The sequence below is a fragment of the Hylobates moloch genome, unplaced genomic scaffold (assembly GCF_009828535.3).
Source record: "Hylobates moloch isolate HMO894 unplaced genomic scaffold, HMol_V3 SCAFFOLD_7, whole genome shotgun sequence".
Lineage (NCBI taxonomy): Eukaryota > Metazoa > Chordata > Mammalia > Primates > Hylobatidae > Hylobates > Hylobates moloch.
In genome coordinates, this window is record NW_026652282.1 from 42,362,243 (window position 1) to 42,380,905 (window position 18,663).

At 44.1% G+C, this 18,663-nt stretch overlaps 1 protein-coding gene across 3 annotated transcripts in view; it reads left to right on the forward strand.

The window, feature by feature from the left end:
• The window catches only part of ZNF157 (zinc finger protein 157), a 47,770-nt gene extending 35,571 nt beyond the window's left edge, over window positions 1–12,199 (forward strand). For 2 of the 3 annotated variants that reach the window (XM_032756798.2, XM_032756799.2), the window contains exons 3-5: window positions 4,565–4,691; window positions 4,969–5,064; window positions 7,314–12,199. In XM_032756798.2, coding sequence (XP_032612689.1) covers window positions 4,565–4,691; window positions 4,969–5,064; window positions 7,314–8,539 — 1,449 coding nt within the window. In that variant the 3' untranslated portion in view covers window positions 8,540–12,199. Of the gene's footprint in view, window positions 1–4,564; window positions 4,692–4,968; window positions 5,065–6,468; window positions 6,556–7,313 lie in introns of those variants that run through there. The other variant, XM_032756801.2, reaches the window with a different exon arrangement.
• The last annotated feature ends 6,464 nt before the right edge of the window (window positions 12,200–18,663 follow it).

Sequence of the window (18,663 nt, forward strand, 5' to 3'; positions counted from 1 at the left end):
CCTAAATATTGCTGACCCATCAATAGAACAGCCCAGCCAGACATATGTAATAGTAATCAAATGCATTTGTCTTTTGTACTTTGCTTTTACATGGAAAACATAGCTTTTATATATTTTTAGGTTTTTTTCATTTTTATTTTTCAGTTTCTTTTTTATTTCAATAGGTTTTGGGGAATGGTTGGTGTTTGGTTACATGAGGAAGTTCTGTAGTGGTGACTTCAGAGATTTTGGTGCACCCATCACCCAAGCAGTATACCCAATGTGTAGTCTTTTATCCCTCTTCCCCCTACCCTTTCTTCTCAGTCCCCAAAGTCCATTGTATCATTCTTATGCCTTTGTGTCCTCATAGCTTTGCTTTAATATTTTATTAAAAATATTATTATTATTATTTTAAATAGATAGAGTTGGTATCTTCCTATGTTGGCCAGGCTGGTCTTGAACTCCTGGCCTCAAGCAATCCTCCCACCTCAGCCTCCCAAAGTGCTAGGATTATAGGTGTGAGCCACCACATTTGGCTCCCTTTTTCCTTTAATAAGCGAATTAAGTCCATTCGTATTTATTCGCGTTACTGTTAAGCTTGGTCTCAATTCTCTCATTTTATTTTATGTTATAATTACTGTGTGTATATATTGCATTTACTGTATTTCTTTCTCTCTCTCTCTCTCCCTTTTTTTTTTTTGAGACAGAGTCTCACTCTGTCACCCAGGCTGGAGTGCAGTGTGCGATCTTGGCTCAATGCAACTTTGGCCTCCCCAGTTAAAGTGATTCTCCTGCCTCAGCCTTCTGAGTAGCTGAGATTACAGGCACGCACCACTACACCTGGCTAATTTTAAAAATTTTTAGTAGAGACAGGGTTTTGCCATGTTGGCTAGGCTGGTCTTGAACTCCTGACCTCAGGTGATAGGCCTGCCTGGGCCTCCCAAAGTGCTGGGATTACAGGCGTCAGCCACTATGCTCGGCCGAAATATGATTGACTTCAATCAGTTGACTTTGTGTCTTGCAGTTTTGCTAAGAGCTTCTTTGTAGATTCCTTGGGATTTTCTACATAGACAATCATATTGTGTGAGAACAGAGACGGTTTTATTTATTCTTTCCAACCAGTTATATGCCTTTTATTTTCTTTTTCTTATCTGATTTCACTAAAGTAGGACTTTGAATAGGATTTTGGTTTTGAATAGGATTTGTAAAAGTGGACATCTCTTGCCTTTTTCCTGATCTTCTAGGGAAAGCATTCAGTCTTTTTCATTATGTGTGATGTTAGCTGTAGGTTTTTGGTAGATGATCTTTATCAGGTTAAAGAAGTTTCCTTCTATTCCCACTTTGATGAGAGTTTTTGTCAGGAATGAATGTTGAATTTTGTCAAATGACTTTTCTGTATCAATTGATGATTGTATGGTTTTTCTGTTTTAGTTTCTTAATATGGTGGATTATATTGATTGATTTAAAAATGTTCAGCCAGCCTTGCGTTCTCTGGATAAACACCAACTGATCATGCTATGTGTTTACATATGTTGCTTGATTTGATTTGCTAATATTTGTTGAGGCTTTTTACTTCTATGTTTATAAGGGATATTGGACTGCATTTTTCTTTTCTTGTCATGTCTTTGTCTGATTTCGTAATCAGGATAATGATGGCCTCATAAAATAAGAAGTGTCCTTGTCTAGAAAATGGAAGAGGAAAGATTGTATAGAACTGATGTATTCCTTAAATATTTGGTAGAATTTACTAGTGAAACTATCAAGGCCTGGGAATTTCTTTTTTGGAGGGTTTTAAACCACAAATTCAGTTTCTTTAATTGATATTCCATTCAGTTGTCTGTTTCTCTTTGGGTAAGTTTTGGTGTTTTGTATATTTCATGGAATTGGTCCATTTCATCTAAGTTGGTGAGTTTATGTGAATAAAAATGTTCGTGGCATTCTCTTACTCTCATTTTAATGTCATTGGAGGTATATAGTAATATCTCTTCCATTTCTTTTTTCTTTTCTTTTCTTTTCTTTTTGAGTTGGAGCTTGGTTCACTGCAACCTCCACCTCCCGGGTTCAAGCAGTTCTCCTGCCTCAGCCTCCCAAGTAGCTGGGGTTACAGGCCTGCACCACCATACCCAGCTCATTTCTTACCTATCACTTTAAACTGGAAATGGCACTGTTACATGAAACTGTCTCCCCTCCTACCTTCCAACACCCCACACTTTCCTGGTTCTATTTCTACCATCTAATAATTGTATTAGTCTGTTGTCGCATTGCTATAAAGAAATACCTGAGACTGGGTAATTTATAAAGAAAAGAGATTTAATTGGCTCATGGTTCTGCAGGCTGTACAAAAAGCATAACAGCTTCTGGGGAGGCCTCAGGAAACTTCCAATCCATAGCAGAAGGCAAAGAGGAAGAAGGAAGACATTTTTTTACTTTTTTTTAGACGGAGTTTCACTCTTGTCGCCCAGGCTAGAGTGCAAGGGCACGATCTTGGCTCATTGCAACCTCTGCCTCCTGGGTTCAAGTGATTCGTGATTCTCCTGCCTCAGCCTCCTGAGTAGCTGGGATTACAGGCGTGCACCACCATGCCCCGCTAATTTTTGTATTTTAGTAGAAATGGGGTTTCACCATGTTGGCCAGGCTGGTCTCAAACTCCTGACCTCAGGTGATCCACCCACCTCAGTCTCCCAAAGTGCTGGGATTACAGGCGTGAGCCACCGTGCCCGGCGGCATATCTTTGTGTGTGTGTGTGTAAGATAGGATCTCACTCTGTCACACAGGCTGGAGTGCAGTGGTGTGATCTTGGCTCACTGCAGTCTCGACCTCCTGGGCTCAAGTGATCCTCCTGCCTCAGCCCCTCAAGTAGCTGGGATTATAGGCATGCACCACCATGCCCGGCTAATTTTTGTTTGTTTGTCTGTAGAGACAGGATTTCACCATGTTGCCCAGTCTGCTCAAATTCCTGGGCTCAAGCTGTCCACCTGCTTCAGCTTCCCAAAGTGCTGGGATTACAGGCGTGAGCCACCACGCCCGGACAGCAGGCACATCTTACATGGCCAGAGCAGGAGGAATTGGGGCACAGGTGCCACACACTCTTAAACAACCAGATCTCATGAGAACTCACTATGGCGATGACAGCACCAAGGGAGGATGGTGTTAAACCATGAGAAACCACCCCCATGATCCAATCCCCTCCCACCAGGCCCCACCTCCAACATTGGGGATTACAATTCAACATGAGATTTGGGTGGAGACACAGATCCAAACCATATCAAGAATTTACTCTGCAACCTTCATAGCATATTGGTGTTCCCTCAAACTCTGTACTTGGTACTTCTCTCAAACTGTGCTCTTTCTTAGCTATCCAATTTATTCTGGTGGTTTCAGCTAGTACTGGAATGATCTTACCTCCCAAACCTTGGCCTCTGCTAGCCTTCTCTCTTGAGCTCCAGCTGGACATCTCCGTCAGTATGTTCCATAAACACTCCAAAGTCTATCTCAATTTTTCTTCCATCAACTCATTGTCTCTCCTGTTTTGCTAATGTCTATACATGACTCCAGCCTCATCCCAGCTGTTCATGCAGTTATCCTGGGAGCAATACTGTCTCCCTTTCTCCCACAGAACAGCACTTCCGTATGATTTATAAGTATAAATATATTTTGTTTTGTTTGTTTTGAGACAGGGTCTCTCTGTTGCCCAGGCTGGAGTGCAGTGGCGCAATCTCAGCTCACTGCAACCTCCACCTCCCGGGTTCAAGTGATTCTCCTGCCTCAGGCTCCCAAGTAGCTGGGATTGCAGGCAACTGCCACCATGCCCGGCTAATTTTTTTTTTTTTTTTTGTATTTTTAGTAGAGATGGGGTTTCACCATGTTGGCCAGGCTGGTCTCGAACTCCTGACCTCAAGTGATCCGCCTGCCTCGGCCTCCCAAAGTGCTATGATCACAGCGTGAGCCACCATGCCCAGCCAGCTTCTTTTTTTTCCTTTGAGACGGAGTCTTGCTCTGTCGCCCAAGCTGGAGTGCAGTGGTGTGATCTTGGCTCACTGCAACCTCCGCCTCCTGGGTTCAAGTGATTCTCCTGAGTAGCTGGGACTACAGATGTGCACCACCATGCCCAACTAATTTTTGTATTTTTAGTAGAGATGGGGTTTCACCCATCTCTGTTGGCCAGTCTGGTCTTGAACTTCTGACCTCAGGCAATCCGCCCAGCTTGGCCTCCCAAAGTGCTGGCATTACAGGCATGAGCCACTGCACCCAGCCTCCTTCTTCATTTTTTAACCCAGCAACTTGCACACGTCCAGGCACATAGTGTTTGTTTGTTTTTTTATTGGTTTTCCAGAAATATGCTTACTGAGGCACATAGTGTTAACTCAGGAGTGTGGTGGTCTTTTCTTCATGCATTAATAAATTAACACAGTAATAAAGCTGTCCCAGGTACCCCCCATCCCAAAAGTATATCAAGCAAGACACAAAATCAGGTATCCAGTGTAGCTCTATTTAGTCAACTTTCAACAGGGCTCCATTGAGAAGATTAGTTCCTGCACATCTTTTTCATGTGTCCCATTCTGATCATTGGAGATTGTTATTACAGGGGTCCGTGTCATTCGAGGATGTGGCTGTGGATTTCACCCGACAGGAGTGGCACAGACTGGACCCTGCTCAGAGGACCATGCACAAGGATGTGATGCTGGAGACCTACAGCAACCTGGCATCTGTAGGTGAGGATGATTGTCCGTGTAACTCCTGAGAGCGTGTGTTTCCTTTCTTGGTTGCTGTAACATGTGCAGCCTTGCGAGGATTTAATGATATTGAGAATCACAGATGAGTAATCAGTTTAGGGCACCAGGAAAAATGTGTGCGTTCTTACTTCCCCAATGAAAGGTTTAAATGGGCCCCCTTCCTTGTGCAGCTCATGAAGATGCACCTTCCTCCTCCATCAGAGGCCCTAGAGCTCAGACAACTTGGCCCACGTCCTGTGCCATTTCCCATTAACAGGCCTCTGCGTGGCCAAACCAGAGATGATCTTCAAGTTGGAGCGAGGGGAAGAGCTGTGGATATTAGAGGAGGAATCCTCAGGCCATGGTTACTCAGGTAAGTGGGCAAGAACTGGACATATGGAAAATAGGGGAAATAAGAGCCCAGGAATTCAGGTCAAAGGGTATGCTTGTGCAACACTTTCTAGGAATCTCTTTTTAGAGTTCCTAGCTCTTTGAAAATAAGGACAGAAGGTCTACATGCTTCAGATACCAAAGTCACACATCTTAATATCACACTCAAACTTCAGTGCTTTCTCCTGTTTTATCTTGATTTTTTTTTTTTTGATGGAGTCTCACTCTGTCATCCAGGCTGGAGTACAGTGGTGCGATCTCAGCTCACCACAACCTCCACCTCCCGGGCTCAAGCGATTCTCCTGCCTCAGCCTCCCGAGCAGCTGGGATTACAGGTGCGTGCCACCACACCTGGCTAATTTTTGTACTTTTAGTAGAGACAGGGTTTCACCATGTTGGCCAGGTTGGTCACGAACTCCTGACCTCAAGTGATCCGTCTGCCTTGGCCTCTCAAAGTGCTGGGATTACAGGCATGAGCCACCGCACCTAGCCTTTATCTTGATTTTTAAGTTATTTACCACTCTTATTTATCTCTGCCTCATCTTAAACATTTATTCTTTTATTTTTTTGAGACAGAGTGTCTCTCTGTTGCCCAGGCTCGAGTGCAGTGGTGCAATCATGGCTCAACCTCAACTTAAAACCTCACCTGCCCGGTTTTATTTATTTATTTATTTATTTATTTATTTATTTTATTTTTTATTTTATTTTTTTTTTGAGACAGAGTCTTACTCTGTTGCCCAGGCTGGAGTGCAGTGGCGTGATCTCGGCTCACTGCAAGCTCCGCCTCCCAGGTTCATGCCATTCTCCAGCCTCAGCCCCCCGAGTAGCTGGGACTACAGGCACCCGCCACCACGCCCGGCTAATTTTTTGTATTTTTTAGTAGAGACGGGGTTTCACCGTGTTAGCCAGGATGGCCTCGATCTCCTGACCTCGTGATCTGCCCGCCTCGGCCTCCCAAAGTGCTGGGATTACAGGCGTGAGCCACCGCGCCCAGCCAGCTGCCCGGTTTTAAGCGACCTTTCCAGGGCAGCCTCCCTAGTGGCTGGGACTACAGGTGCACACCACCACGCCTGGCTGATTTTTGTATTATTATTATTTTTTTTGTAGAGACAGAATCTCACTATGTTGCCCAGGCTGGTCTTGAACTGCTGGGCTCAAGTGATCCACCTGCCATGGCCTCCCGAAGTGCTAGGGTCAGAGGTATGAGCCACCACGCCTGGCAACATTTATTCTTCCTCCCCTCCATTGCCTTGGATGCTTTCTGTTATCAGGCATTCATTCATATATTCATTTAGTCATCTATGAAACTTTAAATGAGTATCAGTTATATGCTGGGTATGTTCTAGGTGTGGGAAACTGGTAGTGAATAAAATAATATCTCTGTTCTCTTGGAGCTTACAATATAGTGGGGGAAAGTGACCAGAAACGAACAAATACATCATATGTTTGATGGTGAAAAGAAAATCAGTGCAAGGTAAGAAGGATAGATACTGATTTTTAAGAAACAGAGGGTTTGGCCGGGCGCGGTGGCTCACGCTTGTAATCCCAGCACTTTGGGAGGCCGAGGCGGGCAGATCACGAGGTCAGGAGATCGAGACCACGGTGAAACCCTGTCTGTACTAAAAATACAAAAAATTAGCCGGGCGTGGTGGCGGGCGCCTGTAGTCCCAGCTGCTCGGAGAGGCTGAGGCAGGAGAATGGCGTGAACCCGGGAGGCAGAGCTTGCAGTGAGCCGAGATCGCGCCACTGCACTCCAGCCTGGGCGACAGAGCGAGACTCCGTCTCAAAAAAAAAAAAAAAAAAAAAAAGAGAAATAGAGGGTTTTTTGTTTGTTTGTTTTTTGACGGAGTCTCACTCTGTCGCCCAGGCTGGAGTGCAGTGGCACGATCTCAGCTCACTGTAACCTCCACTTCCTGGGTTCAAGTGATTCTCTTACCTCAGCCTCCCGAGTAGCTGGGATTACAGGCGGGCACCATTATGGCCAGCTAATTTTTGTATTTTTAGTAGAGATGGAGTTTTGCCATGTTGGGCAGGCTGATCTCAAACTCCTGACCTCAAGTGATCCGCCTGCCTTGGCCTCCCAAAGTGCTGGGATTACAGGCGTGAGCCACTGTGCCTGGCTGGAATCGAGTTTTAAAGGTTGTGTTAAGGAGTTTAATTTTATACTGTGACAAGAGAAGCCAATTTGGGATTTTACATAAAAGAGTGACATGCTGTGATTTATTTTTAAAGGATCTCTCTCACTGCTGTGTGGCAATGGTTCTGTTGTGGATAATGCCCTCAGGCATGATAATGACCTTCTTCACCATCAGAAGATTCAAACATTGGATCAAAATGTTGAATATAATGGATGCAGGAAAGCCTTCCATGAGAAAACAGGCTTTGTTAGACATAAAAGAACACCCAGAGGAGATAAAAACTTTGAATGTCATGAATGTGGGAAAGCTTACTGTAGGAAATCAAACCTTGTTGAACATCTGAGAATACACACAGGAGAGAGACCCTATGAATGCAGTGAATGTGCAAAAACCTTCAGTGCAAGATCATACCTCATTGCTCATCAGAAAACTCACACAGGGGAGAGGCCCTTTGAATGTAATGAATGTGGGAAATCTTTTGGCAGGAAGTCACAACTCATCCTACATACAAGAACACACACTGGAGAGAGACCCTATGAATGTACTGAATGTGGGAAAACCTTTTCTGAGAAGGCAACCCTCATGATTCATCAGAGAACTCACACAGGGGAGAAACCCTATGAATGTAGTGAATGTGGGAAAACATTTCGTGTAAAGATATCCCTTACCCAACACCACAGAACTCACACAGGGGAGAAACCTTATGAATGTGGGGAGTGTGGGAAAAACTTCCGTGCAAAGAAATCCCTAAATCAGCATCAAAGAATTCACACAGGTGAGAAACCCTATGAGTGTGGTGAATGTGGGAAATTCTTCCGAATGAAGATGACTCTCAATAATCATCAGAGAACTCACACAGGTGAAAAGCCCTATCAGTGTAATGAATGTGGGAAATCTTTCAGGGTGCACTCATCTCTTGGGATCCATCAGAGAATTCACACAGGAGAGAAACCTTACGAATGTAATGAGTGTGGTAATGCTTTCTATGTGAAAGCACGCCTAATTGAACATCAGAGGATGCATTCAGGAGAGAAACCCTATGAATGTAGTGAATGTGGGAAAATCTTCAGTATGAAGAAATCCCTCTGTCAACACCGGAGAACTCACACAGGAGACAAACCTTATGAATGTAGTGAATGTGGAAATGCCTTCTATGTGAAAGTACGCCTCATTGAACATCAGCGAATTCACACAGGAGAGAGACCCTTTGAGTGTCAAGAATGTGGGAAAGCTTTCTGCCGGAAAGCACACCTCACAGAACATCAGAGAACTCACATAGGCTGGTCCTGGCATTGTACAATGAAGAAAGCCTCTCCCTGAAGACTTCCCTCACCATTGGATCAAGCTCCTTGGGGCATATGATCACCAGGGCACACAGTGTGCCCATGAAAATTTGGCACCTACATTTGTATCAAAATATGACCTGATCCCCTTAGGGGATAGCTCATTGTTTTTATTCGGATTTCCCTAATTAGTGGTGTGTGAACATCTTATCTGTTGATTGGCTATTTGGGTTTTTTCTTCTGTGCATTGACTGTTCATGTCCTCTGCTCATTGTTTTCAAATGGGCTGTTCATCTCTTGCTTTTTGGTTTAAATGTTGTTTTTTAACATATGAGAATATAAAAATCCTTTTTTTTTAGTCATATGTGTTGCAAATATCTTCTCCCAGACTGTCGTTGGTTTTTAAAATTTTGTCATCTGTTTTCTTCTGCTGAAGTTTTATATTTTATTTATTTATTTATTTTTTATTTTTTTGAGATGGAGTCTCACTCTGTGGCCCGGGCTGGAGTGCAATGGCATGACCTCAGCTCATTTCAACCTTCGCCTCCCGGGTTCAAGCGATTCTCCTGTCTCAGTCTCCCGAGTAGCTGGGATTACAGGTGTGCACCACCATGCCTGGCTAATTTTTGTATTTTTAGTAAAGATGGGGTTTCACCACGTTGGCCAGGCTGGTCTCTAACTCCTGACCTCAGGTGATCCACCCGCTTCAGCCTCTAAAAGTGTTGGGATTACAGGTGTGAGCCACCGTGCCTGGCTAAAGTTTTATATTTTAATATTATCAGTTTCAAGGTGATAATATTCTCCTATACTTTCCTCTAAAGGTTTTCCTTTCAACATTTAGAATTTCAATCTCCTGTGACAATTTTTTGGTATAGCATGAAGTGTGCAATACATACTACTATATTGTCTTTATATAATTTTATATAAATGGGCTCACACTGTATTTAAATTTCCGCAGCTTGCTTTTTTCATGTAATGTTACCTTTCCAAGATCCGTCCTTGTTGATAAGTATAGGTCTGGCTAGTCATTTATCTCTCCATTCCCCTAGTAAAAGACATTTGTATCTTTTTCGAGTTTAGTGTCTAAATCTAGAAGTGGAACTGTTGGGTCATAGGATTTAGGCAATGTGCTGGTTATTAAGCTATTGTGTCCCAGCTCCAAACCCACCCTTCTTGACTGTGCTTTGTGACTCTACAAACCACATTTTGGCCTTGTCAACTGCTCCCTGTTGGGCCTTGCCAATAAGAGATACTAGATATAAACTTTGGGGCTGGAGAGGGAAGAAGGGACTTGCTCCTTTTTAATATTCCTATTAGCTTCCCGGTCATTGGAGTGTCCTCTCAGCATTGCTGCTTCACTCAGACACCAGCAGTTCCTTGTCATAGCAGCGGTTTAATCTAGTTTGCAGCTTTCCAGCACTCACAGATGGTAGCCCATCCCCTCTGAGACACAAGCATCAGCTGGCTGGTGTCACCTCCTTAGAGATGTGAATTCTAGTCACATGGGACCCCTCCTCCATCCTTCTAAGTTTTAGTAATTTCAATTTATGGTTGGGTGCAGTGGATCATGCCTGTAATCCCAGCACTTTGGGAGGCCAAGGTGGGTGGATTGCTTGAGCCCAGGAGTCAAGACCAGCCTGGGAAATATGGTGAAACCCTATCTCTACAAAAAAAATTCAAAAATCAGCTAGGCATGGGACCCCACCTGTGGTCCCAGGTACTTGGGAGTCTGAGACTGGAGGTTGAAGCTGCAGTAAGCCATGATTGCGCCACTGTGCTCCAGCTTGGGCAACAGAGCAAGACCCTGTCTCCAAAAAAATTGTCAACTTCTTCTCTTTGTTATGCCAACCCAGCTGTTTTCTGCAGTTGCTACCTCCCTGATAACTTGAATGTTCTCTTTTTGTCTCTTCAGTTATTTGGTTTACAACCTCATAACTAGTTAAAATTATTTATAAGTTCTCTGTGTTAAAATAACTAGTGTGGTTTTTGTCTCCTAGTTGGGCTCTGATTGATACAGAAGGTTTTTTAACTTTATTAAGTATTGACATTTCCCTTCCAAATTGTATTAATTTATACTCCCATGAGCAGTTTGAGAAAGTTTTCATTTTGCCATTCAGCAGCACTTACTATCAGTCCTTTAAATTATTGCCAATCTGTAAGGTATGAAATGGCTTTGAGCCTTGGCTTCCATGAATGTGGTTTGTCTTTCTTTCTTTTGTTCTTTTCTTTTCTTTCTCTCTTTTTCTTTCTCTCTCTCTCTTTTCTTTTCTTTTTTATTTTTATTTTTTGAGATGGAGTTTCACTCTTGTTGCCCAGGCTGGAGTGCAATGGCATGATCTCAGCTCACTGCAACCTCCGCCTCCCAGGATGGAGCAATTCTCATGCCTCAGCCTCCCGAGTAGCTGGGATTACAGGCACGCATGACCACACCCAGCTAATTTTTGTACTTTTAGTAGAGACGGGGTTTCACCATGTTGGCCAGGCTGGTCTCAAACTCCTGACCTCAGGTGATCTGCCCACCTCAGCCTCCCAAAGTGCTGGGATTACAGGCGTGAGCTACTGTGCCTGGCCTATTTATTTATTTGAGACAGAGTCTCGCTCCATCACCCATGCTGGAGTGCGGTTGTGCAATCTTGGCTCACTGCAACCTCTGCCTCCTGGTTCAAGTGATTCTCGTATCTCAGCCTTCTGAGTAGCTGGGACTATAGATGGACACAACCACGCCCACCTAAGTTTTGTATTTTTAATAGAGATAGGGTTTTTCTATGTTGGCCAGGCTGGTCTCGAACTCCTGACCTCAAGTGATCTGCCTGCCTCGGCTTCCCAAAGTGTTGGGATTGCAGGAGTGAGCCACTGCACCTGGCCTGTCTTTATTTTTTAACTCATCTTTCCTACCCTTCAATAGTATTTTATGGTTTTCTCCAAGAAATTGTCTATGAAAGTTAATTTTTTAATAGCAGTTTTGCGTTTATACAGGTATACACATATATATTTCAAAATATAATGATGTGGGGTTTATATATATACTTACATATAATATTTGTGTCTCTCACACACACACATCTCCCCACACAACATTTTTGTTTGATGTGGGCAGTTTTCATTTCATTTTACCCAAATATTTACCACCTTGGTTGCACTTCATTACTTTCTGCGTTTCATCCAGGATCATTTTCTTCTTTGCCTGAAAAATACTCCATAGAGTATCCTTTAGTAAGAGTCTGTTAGTGGTGAGCCTCTCAGTTTTGTCTAAAAATGTTCTTCATTGTACCTTTTGTCACTGGCTGGGGCCGGCATCGTGGTTGGTAAAAGAATTTACCAAGGCAGTCATGAATTAAAGAAACCAAGTCTATTAGAGGGAAAGTAGGTTGCAAGGAGGCAATGGGCAGCACAGCAGAGAAAGGGGCTGTCTGCAAAGAGGCAAGAGCTAGAGGGAAGTTGTATAGGGTTGTGCTGGAGGGACTGTGTGAGCAATGAGTTTGTGCTGCTGGGGCTTTGCACAGAACAAGGTATTTGGGAACAGGTTGTTGTGCCAGCAGGTTGTTTGTGATTAGTCGTCTCTCAGAACAATGGTTCTTCCCCACCTTCTTGCTTATTTATCTTATCGGGACTCCACACCTTTTTTTATAAGTAAAAGTGAATCCTTTACCTTAAATATTTGGTAGCACTATGTCACAGAAAATGGATAAAAAATTAAGTACTTGACTGGGCACAGTGGCTCACACCTGTAATCCCAGCACTTTGGGAGGCCAAGGTGGGTGGATCACTTGAGGTCAGGTGTTTGAGACCAGCCTGGCCACCATGGTAAAACCCCGTCTCTAGTAAAAATTAGCTGGGTTTGGTGGTGCATGCCTGTAATCCCAGCTACTCGGGAGGCTGAGGCAGAAGAATCACTTGAACCTGGGAGGTGGAGGTTGCAGTGAGCTGGGATGGTGCCACTGCACTCCAACCTGGGTGACACAGCAAGACTCCATCTCAAGAAAAAAATTAAAAAATTAAGTACTTTTTTACTTTTTTCCTGAGTGTCCTTTAATGATTATCGTGATCCAAGGTATTTGAATTACTCATCAGCTACCCCACAATACAGCATATATTTGAATATATATAAAATACACTTTTTGTGTTTTCTGTGCAGTATGCCCTCACTCTATTAAGTATTAATTAAGTATATCAAGATGCCATTTCATCAATACTTCCGATCTTTAGCTCACCACCCTCCTTTTTTTTTTCTTTTTAGATGGAGTTTTGCTCTTGTTGCCCTGGTTGGAGTGCAATGGCATGATCTCTGCTCACTGCAACCTCTGCCTCTCAGATTCAGGTGATTCTCCTGTTTCAGCCTCCTGAGTAGCTGGGATTACAGGCGTGTGCCGCCACACCCATCTAATGTTTTCTCTTTTAAGTAGAGACAGAGTTTCACCATGTTGGTCAGGCTGGTCTCGAACTCCTGACCTCAGATGATCCACCCGCGTCGGCCTCCCAAAGTGCTGGGATCACAGGTGTGAGCCACCGCACCCGGCTGTTTTTAAATTTTTATTATGGAATATGCCAAACATAAATAAGATAATTTATAGTGACACAAAACAGAACAGTTGTTGCCTCTGGGGTGAAAATTGACTTGTAAGGGGTAGGAGGGAACTTACTGGGGTGACGGAAATACTCCATATCTTCATTGGAGTGTGAATACAATAGTCATCAAGTGGGTAAACTTAAGGTTTATTTGTTTTATTGTATATAAATTATATCTCAATTGAAATGTGAAAACAAAGCAATAAAACATCCCCTGTTCCCATTTCAGGAGTCATGTCTGGGCTGCCTGGGAGGTAAACAGGAATACTGATTGCTAGAGCAAATAAAAGACTCTTGGCAGTGGGCAACTTGGTCCTCCTAAGGCTTTAGAAATTGTCTTGCCCCATGAAAATGACATGTTCTGAGGCCCCAGTCTGGGGTATACTGACTTTCGTTGGCTACCATCACCATCCGTGGTGCTCCCTCACTTGCCAACACTGCACTGTAGATTTGACTCCCAAGAGCCTAAGGATAGTCTCTGCCAATCCTCCAGTAGCCACCATCATAGTAGTTTTTACCCCCATGAGTCAGCAGTCCAGTGTCTACTAACCCCTCCATTAATTCGCAGCAGTTCTTACCACCCCTTTAAGCCAGAGCACGATGTGTGATCGCCCATTAGCTCACATCATGTCTTATCACCCACCTTCAACCCCAGCTTAGTGTCTGATGATCTTCCATTAAGTCAGTATCATGTCTTACTTCCCTCCTTTAGACTTAGCATGGTGACAGCTGACTCCCATTAGCTCACAGCCCTGTGTTTTGTCTTCCTGTTGACCTAATGTAGTGTCTGTTGATTCCATGTTAGCTTCACCATTTTGTTTGCTAATTCCCCATTGGCTACAGCCTCCCAAGTAGCTGGGACTACAGGCATGCACCACCATGCCTGGCTAATTTTTAAATTTCTTTGAAGAGACAGAATCTTGCTATGTTGCCCAGGCTGGTCTCAAACTCCTGGACTCGAGATCCTCCTGCCTCAGCCACCCAAAGTGTTGGGATTACAAGTGTGAACCACCATGCTGGGCCTGTCTGCTGATTTTTTATTAGCTGTGGGTACAGTGTCTGCCACATGAGCCCACAGCACAGTGGGCTCAGCACAGCACAATGGTACCCAATGGCTGTTCCCCAATTAGCTACCAATATGATGACTTTGGTCCTCTTGGGCCTCAGCACAATGTCTCCAGAACTCGCATGACCATGTCACTGTCTTTTGATCCCCCCTTACCAGGTTGCAAGATTTTTAAGCTTGAGGACCCAGTGGTGTCTGCTTCCCCTAGAATAGCCCCTAATGGTGTGTCAACTGCCCATGTATTACAGCCCATGAGTATATCTGCTGACTATACATGAATGTCTTCTGATTTACTTTCCACCAGCACAGACAATGTCTTCTGATTTACTTGCCACCCACACAGATGCCGTGCTTTTGGGCCCATCACCATATTTTTGTCCTTACCATAGTTCAATCATTGTGTCTGCTGAATCCCCCCATTAGCCACTAGTATTGTGCCATTGGCCCATTGAGGCCTCAGTGGAGTCTGCTGACCCCAGATTAGCCCTTATCACTGTTTGTTGCTCCTCCATTAGCCAACAGTACAGTTTCCTCAGCACCCATGAGGCCCCAGCAATGTCTTTGCTGACCCAACTTTAGCAACTATCACTCTGCTGATCCCCACTTAGTCACAAGAACAGAGACTTTAACCTCCATGAACTCCCAGTACAGTATCTGCCAATTCCACATTAGCTTTGGCTTTCTGGTCACCCACTGGCCATGAATACAGTGGTTTTGGCTCTCGTAAGACCCAATCACAGTGTTTGCTGACCCTGTATTGACTGCCATCACTGCCTGGTGATCCTCCATCAACCATGCATAGAATGTCTTTGAATGCAATGATGCCCCATCACAGCACACGCTGCCCTGCATTGGAGCCCATCACTATGTCTGCTAATCTGATTATATGAGCCTCAACACTGTGTCTGCCGAGTACTAGACACCACTATGGAGTCTGCCTCATGTTTCTCAATCACAGTATCTGCCAACCCTATATTAGTGTCACCACTGTGTCTGCTAATCTTTTTTTTTTTTTTTTTAGATGGAATTTCGCTCTTGTTGCCCAGGCTAGAGTGCAATGGTGCAATCTTGGCTCACTCCAACCTCCACCTCCCGGATTCAAGCAGTTTTCCTGCTTCAGCCTCCCCAGTAGCTGGGATTACAGGCACCCGCCATCATGCCCAGCTATGTGTCTGCTAATCTTGGTCACAAGTACAGTGTCTTCAGTCTTCAAAAAAATTCAGCCTGTCTGCTCTCCCCATATTAGCCCTTAGTCACTCTTTGCTGATTAGCCACCACAAAGTGTTTTTGTCTCCACCACAGTATCAGCCCCATCCCTGCCACACTGATGTGTCATTGTCCCTTAGTACAGTGTGCTGACCTCATGAGCCTGGCATAATGCCAGGGGTTCATTAGAGCCTACCCTTCATGAAAGTACATCATGGTTTCAGATGATCCTGTATTAGCTACCGGTACGGTGTCTTTAACCTTCATGAGTTCCCACAGCCATGTTTGCTGATGCTGTGGTAGCTCCCAACACTGTGTCTGTTGAATCCTCACTGGTCATCAATATAGTGGCTTTGATCTCTGTGATGACACTGTGCAGTTTCTGATGACCCTCTATGAGGTGCAGTTATTGTTCCCTGATCTCTGTACACTGGTTTGTTGACTGTTCTTTCAACCTCAGCAATGTTTCCTTCAACTCTGGCAGTTTCCCAGGCCTTCAGGCTGTTTTCTTATTTTTCTGACTGTTTATTGAGCGTCAGGGATTGTCCCTTGGTCTTTTTGGCTGTGGAGTCTTATCCCCTTTTCCTCTGTCTTCCAAATGCAAGGACTGTTTGTGTTCTCCATATATTCAACAATCCTGCTGTTCCTCAAGGCCAGACACTTTTCCTTTAAGCCTCCGGCTGTTTCTCTGGCTGTTTCCAAGGTAGTTCTCACTGTTGCATGACATGTGGTGACAATTTCCTCTTCGGTTTGACTATTGTAGAGTCTTTGCCTGTCCCAACTACAAGGACTGTACTCTGGCTGTTCATGTCACTGCAAGACTCTTTCTCAGTCCCTGTGGCTGTTTTCTAGTGTCCTGGCATGTTCGCTCAGCCCTTGGCTATTGTCTGGAACCAGACTGTTCGAGCTGCTTCTAGTGACTCCCCAATGCCTGGAATAGGCTACCTTACCCTCCCTCTTGCTACCTCAATCCTGGGTATGTTCAGGCTTCCTCTTGCCTCTTTTCTGGTCTCCTACTGTTTCTCCATCCCAAGGACTGTTGCATACCCTGGATGCAGCTGGGGGGCATTAAACAGCAAGTGGGAATGGCAGGCTGCAGGGGGAGCACCTTCCTTCCAGGTAGACCTCTTTAGCTGTGGCTGCCCTGGGGAAACAGTCGCTGCAGAGACGCTGCCTGCTTCAGAGTCCTGGTGTGGCCTCCTGGCAGGATATCTATAGCCCTAGAGTCACTAGATTTGCTTCCATCACCCTGCTAGAAAATTCATTAAAGTGAACACCTCCTAGCATTAGGGGTGTCTGTGTGTGAATCTCTGTTTGTGAGAGACTGTGATGGCCGAGAGGAAGCACATGGAGATCACAGTGGTGTGCGGTGTGCAGCATGGGGACCAGTCCTGCTCTCGTCCGAGCCTCATTCCTTCTCCCTAATACATGGCATCACAGTTCCAGCCCAGAATCCTTCAGAAGTCCGTGCTGATGTTGGAGGATGAATATAGAGTGTCTGCCCCATGGGTGTTTTTTAGCTCACAACATGAAACCCTTATAATAACTTAATGTGCAATATTACTAACAGCCATTTAGTTTCTAGACAGGCAGTGTAGTGTAATGGCTAAGAACATGAATGCTGGAGCCAGATATGCATTCAAATCCTGCGCCTTAATGGTTTCTTAGATATGGGACAAAAAGCGCACATAAAGAACACTTAAACTTTGCTAAAAAACAACAAAACATAAATAACCCAACTAAAAAATGGGCAAAGGCTGGGCGGAGTGGCTCATGCCTGTAATCCCAGCACTTTGGGAGGCCAAGGTGGGTGGATCACTTGAGGTCAGGAGTTCGAGACCAGACTGGCCAACATGGTGAAACCCCGTCTCTACTAAAAATACAAAAATTAGACAGGCATGGTGGCGTGGGCCTGTAATCCCAGCTACTCAGGAGGCTGAGGCAGGAGAATTGATTGAACCCAGGAGACAGAGGTTGCAGTGAGCTGAGATCGTGCCACTGCACTCCAGCCTGGCTGACAGAGCGAGACTCCATCTCAAATAAATAAATAACTATAAATAAAAATGGACAAAGGACTCGAATAGACATTTCTCCATGGATGATATACAAATGCCCAATAAGCACATGAAAAACTGCTCAACGTAATTAGCCATCAGAGAAATGGAAATCAAAACCACAATAACACTACACACCCATAGGATGGCTAGAATCCAATAGACAGATAACAACAAGTGTTGGAGAGGATGTGGACAAATTGGAACCTTCTACATTGCTGGTAGGATGTAAAATAGTGCAGCTGTTTTGTGAAACAGCTTGACAATTTCTGAAAATGTTAAAAATAAATGTACCATGTGATCCAGCAATTCCATTCTTAGGTATCTATGTGGGAGAAATGCCAACATATGGCCACACAAAAACCTGAACACAAATGTTCACAGCAGTGCTATTCCTACTTGCCAAAAAGTGGAAACAACCCAAATGTCCATCAACTGATGAAATGATACACAAAATGTGGTATGTTCATAAAATGAAATATTAATCAGTAATAAAAAGAAACGAGGTGCTGATACATTCTGCCAATGTGGATGAATTTTGAAAACATGTTAAATGAAAGAAGCCAGTTGGGAAAGGCCACATATTGTATAATTCCATTTATATGAAATGTCCAGAATAGGCAAAACTGGGGAAACAAAAAGTAAATTAGTGGTTGTCTAGTACTCGGATGGGGGTAGGTGGTAGAAATGGAGTGACTGCTCACAGGTACTGGGTTTCTCTTGGGGGTGATGAAAATATTCTAAAATTCTATTGTGATGGTTGCACAACTCTGAATGTACTAAAGCTAATTTAATTGTGATGTTAAATGGATGAATTGTATTGTATGTGTGTGAATTACATCTCAATAAAGCTTAAAAAATAGGAAATTATAAAAATAAAGATTTGAACTAGGTCAGTATTTTTAAAAGTTGAGTCTTTGTAATATTATCTTTAAGAAAAAAGATATTTATTTACTTTCATTTTTAGTTTTTTGGATGAAGTCTTGCTCTGTCGCTCAGGCTGGAGTGCAGTGGCGCGATCTCGGCTCACTGCAACCTCCGCCTCCTGGGTTCAAGTGATTCTGTCTCAGCCTCCCTAGTAGCTGGGATTGCAGGCACGCGCCACCACTCCTGGCTAATTTTTGTATTTTTTTAGTAGAGATGCGGTTTCGCCATGTTGGCTAGGCTGGTCTCCAACTCCTGACCTCAGCTGATCCGTCTGCCTTGGCCTCCCAAAGTGCTGGGATTACAGGTGTGAGCCACCACACCCCACCTCATTAAGAAAAAAAT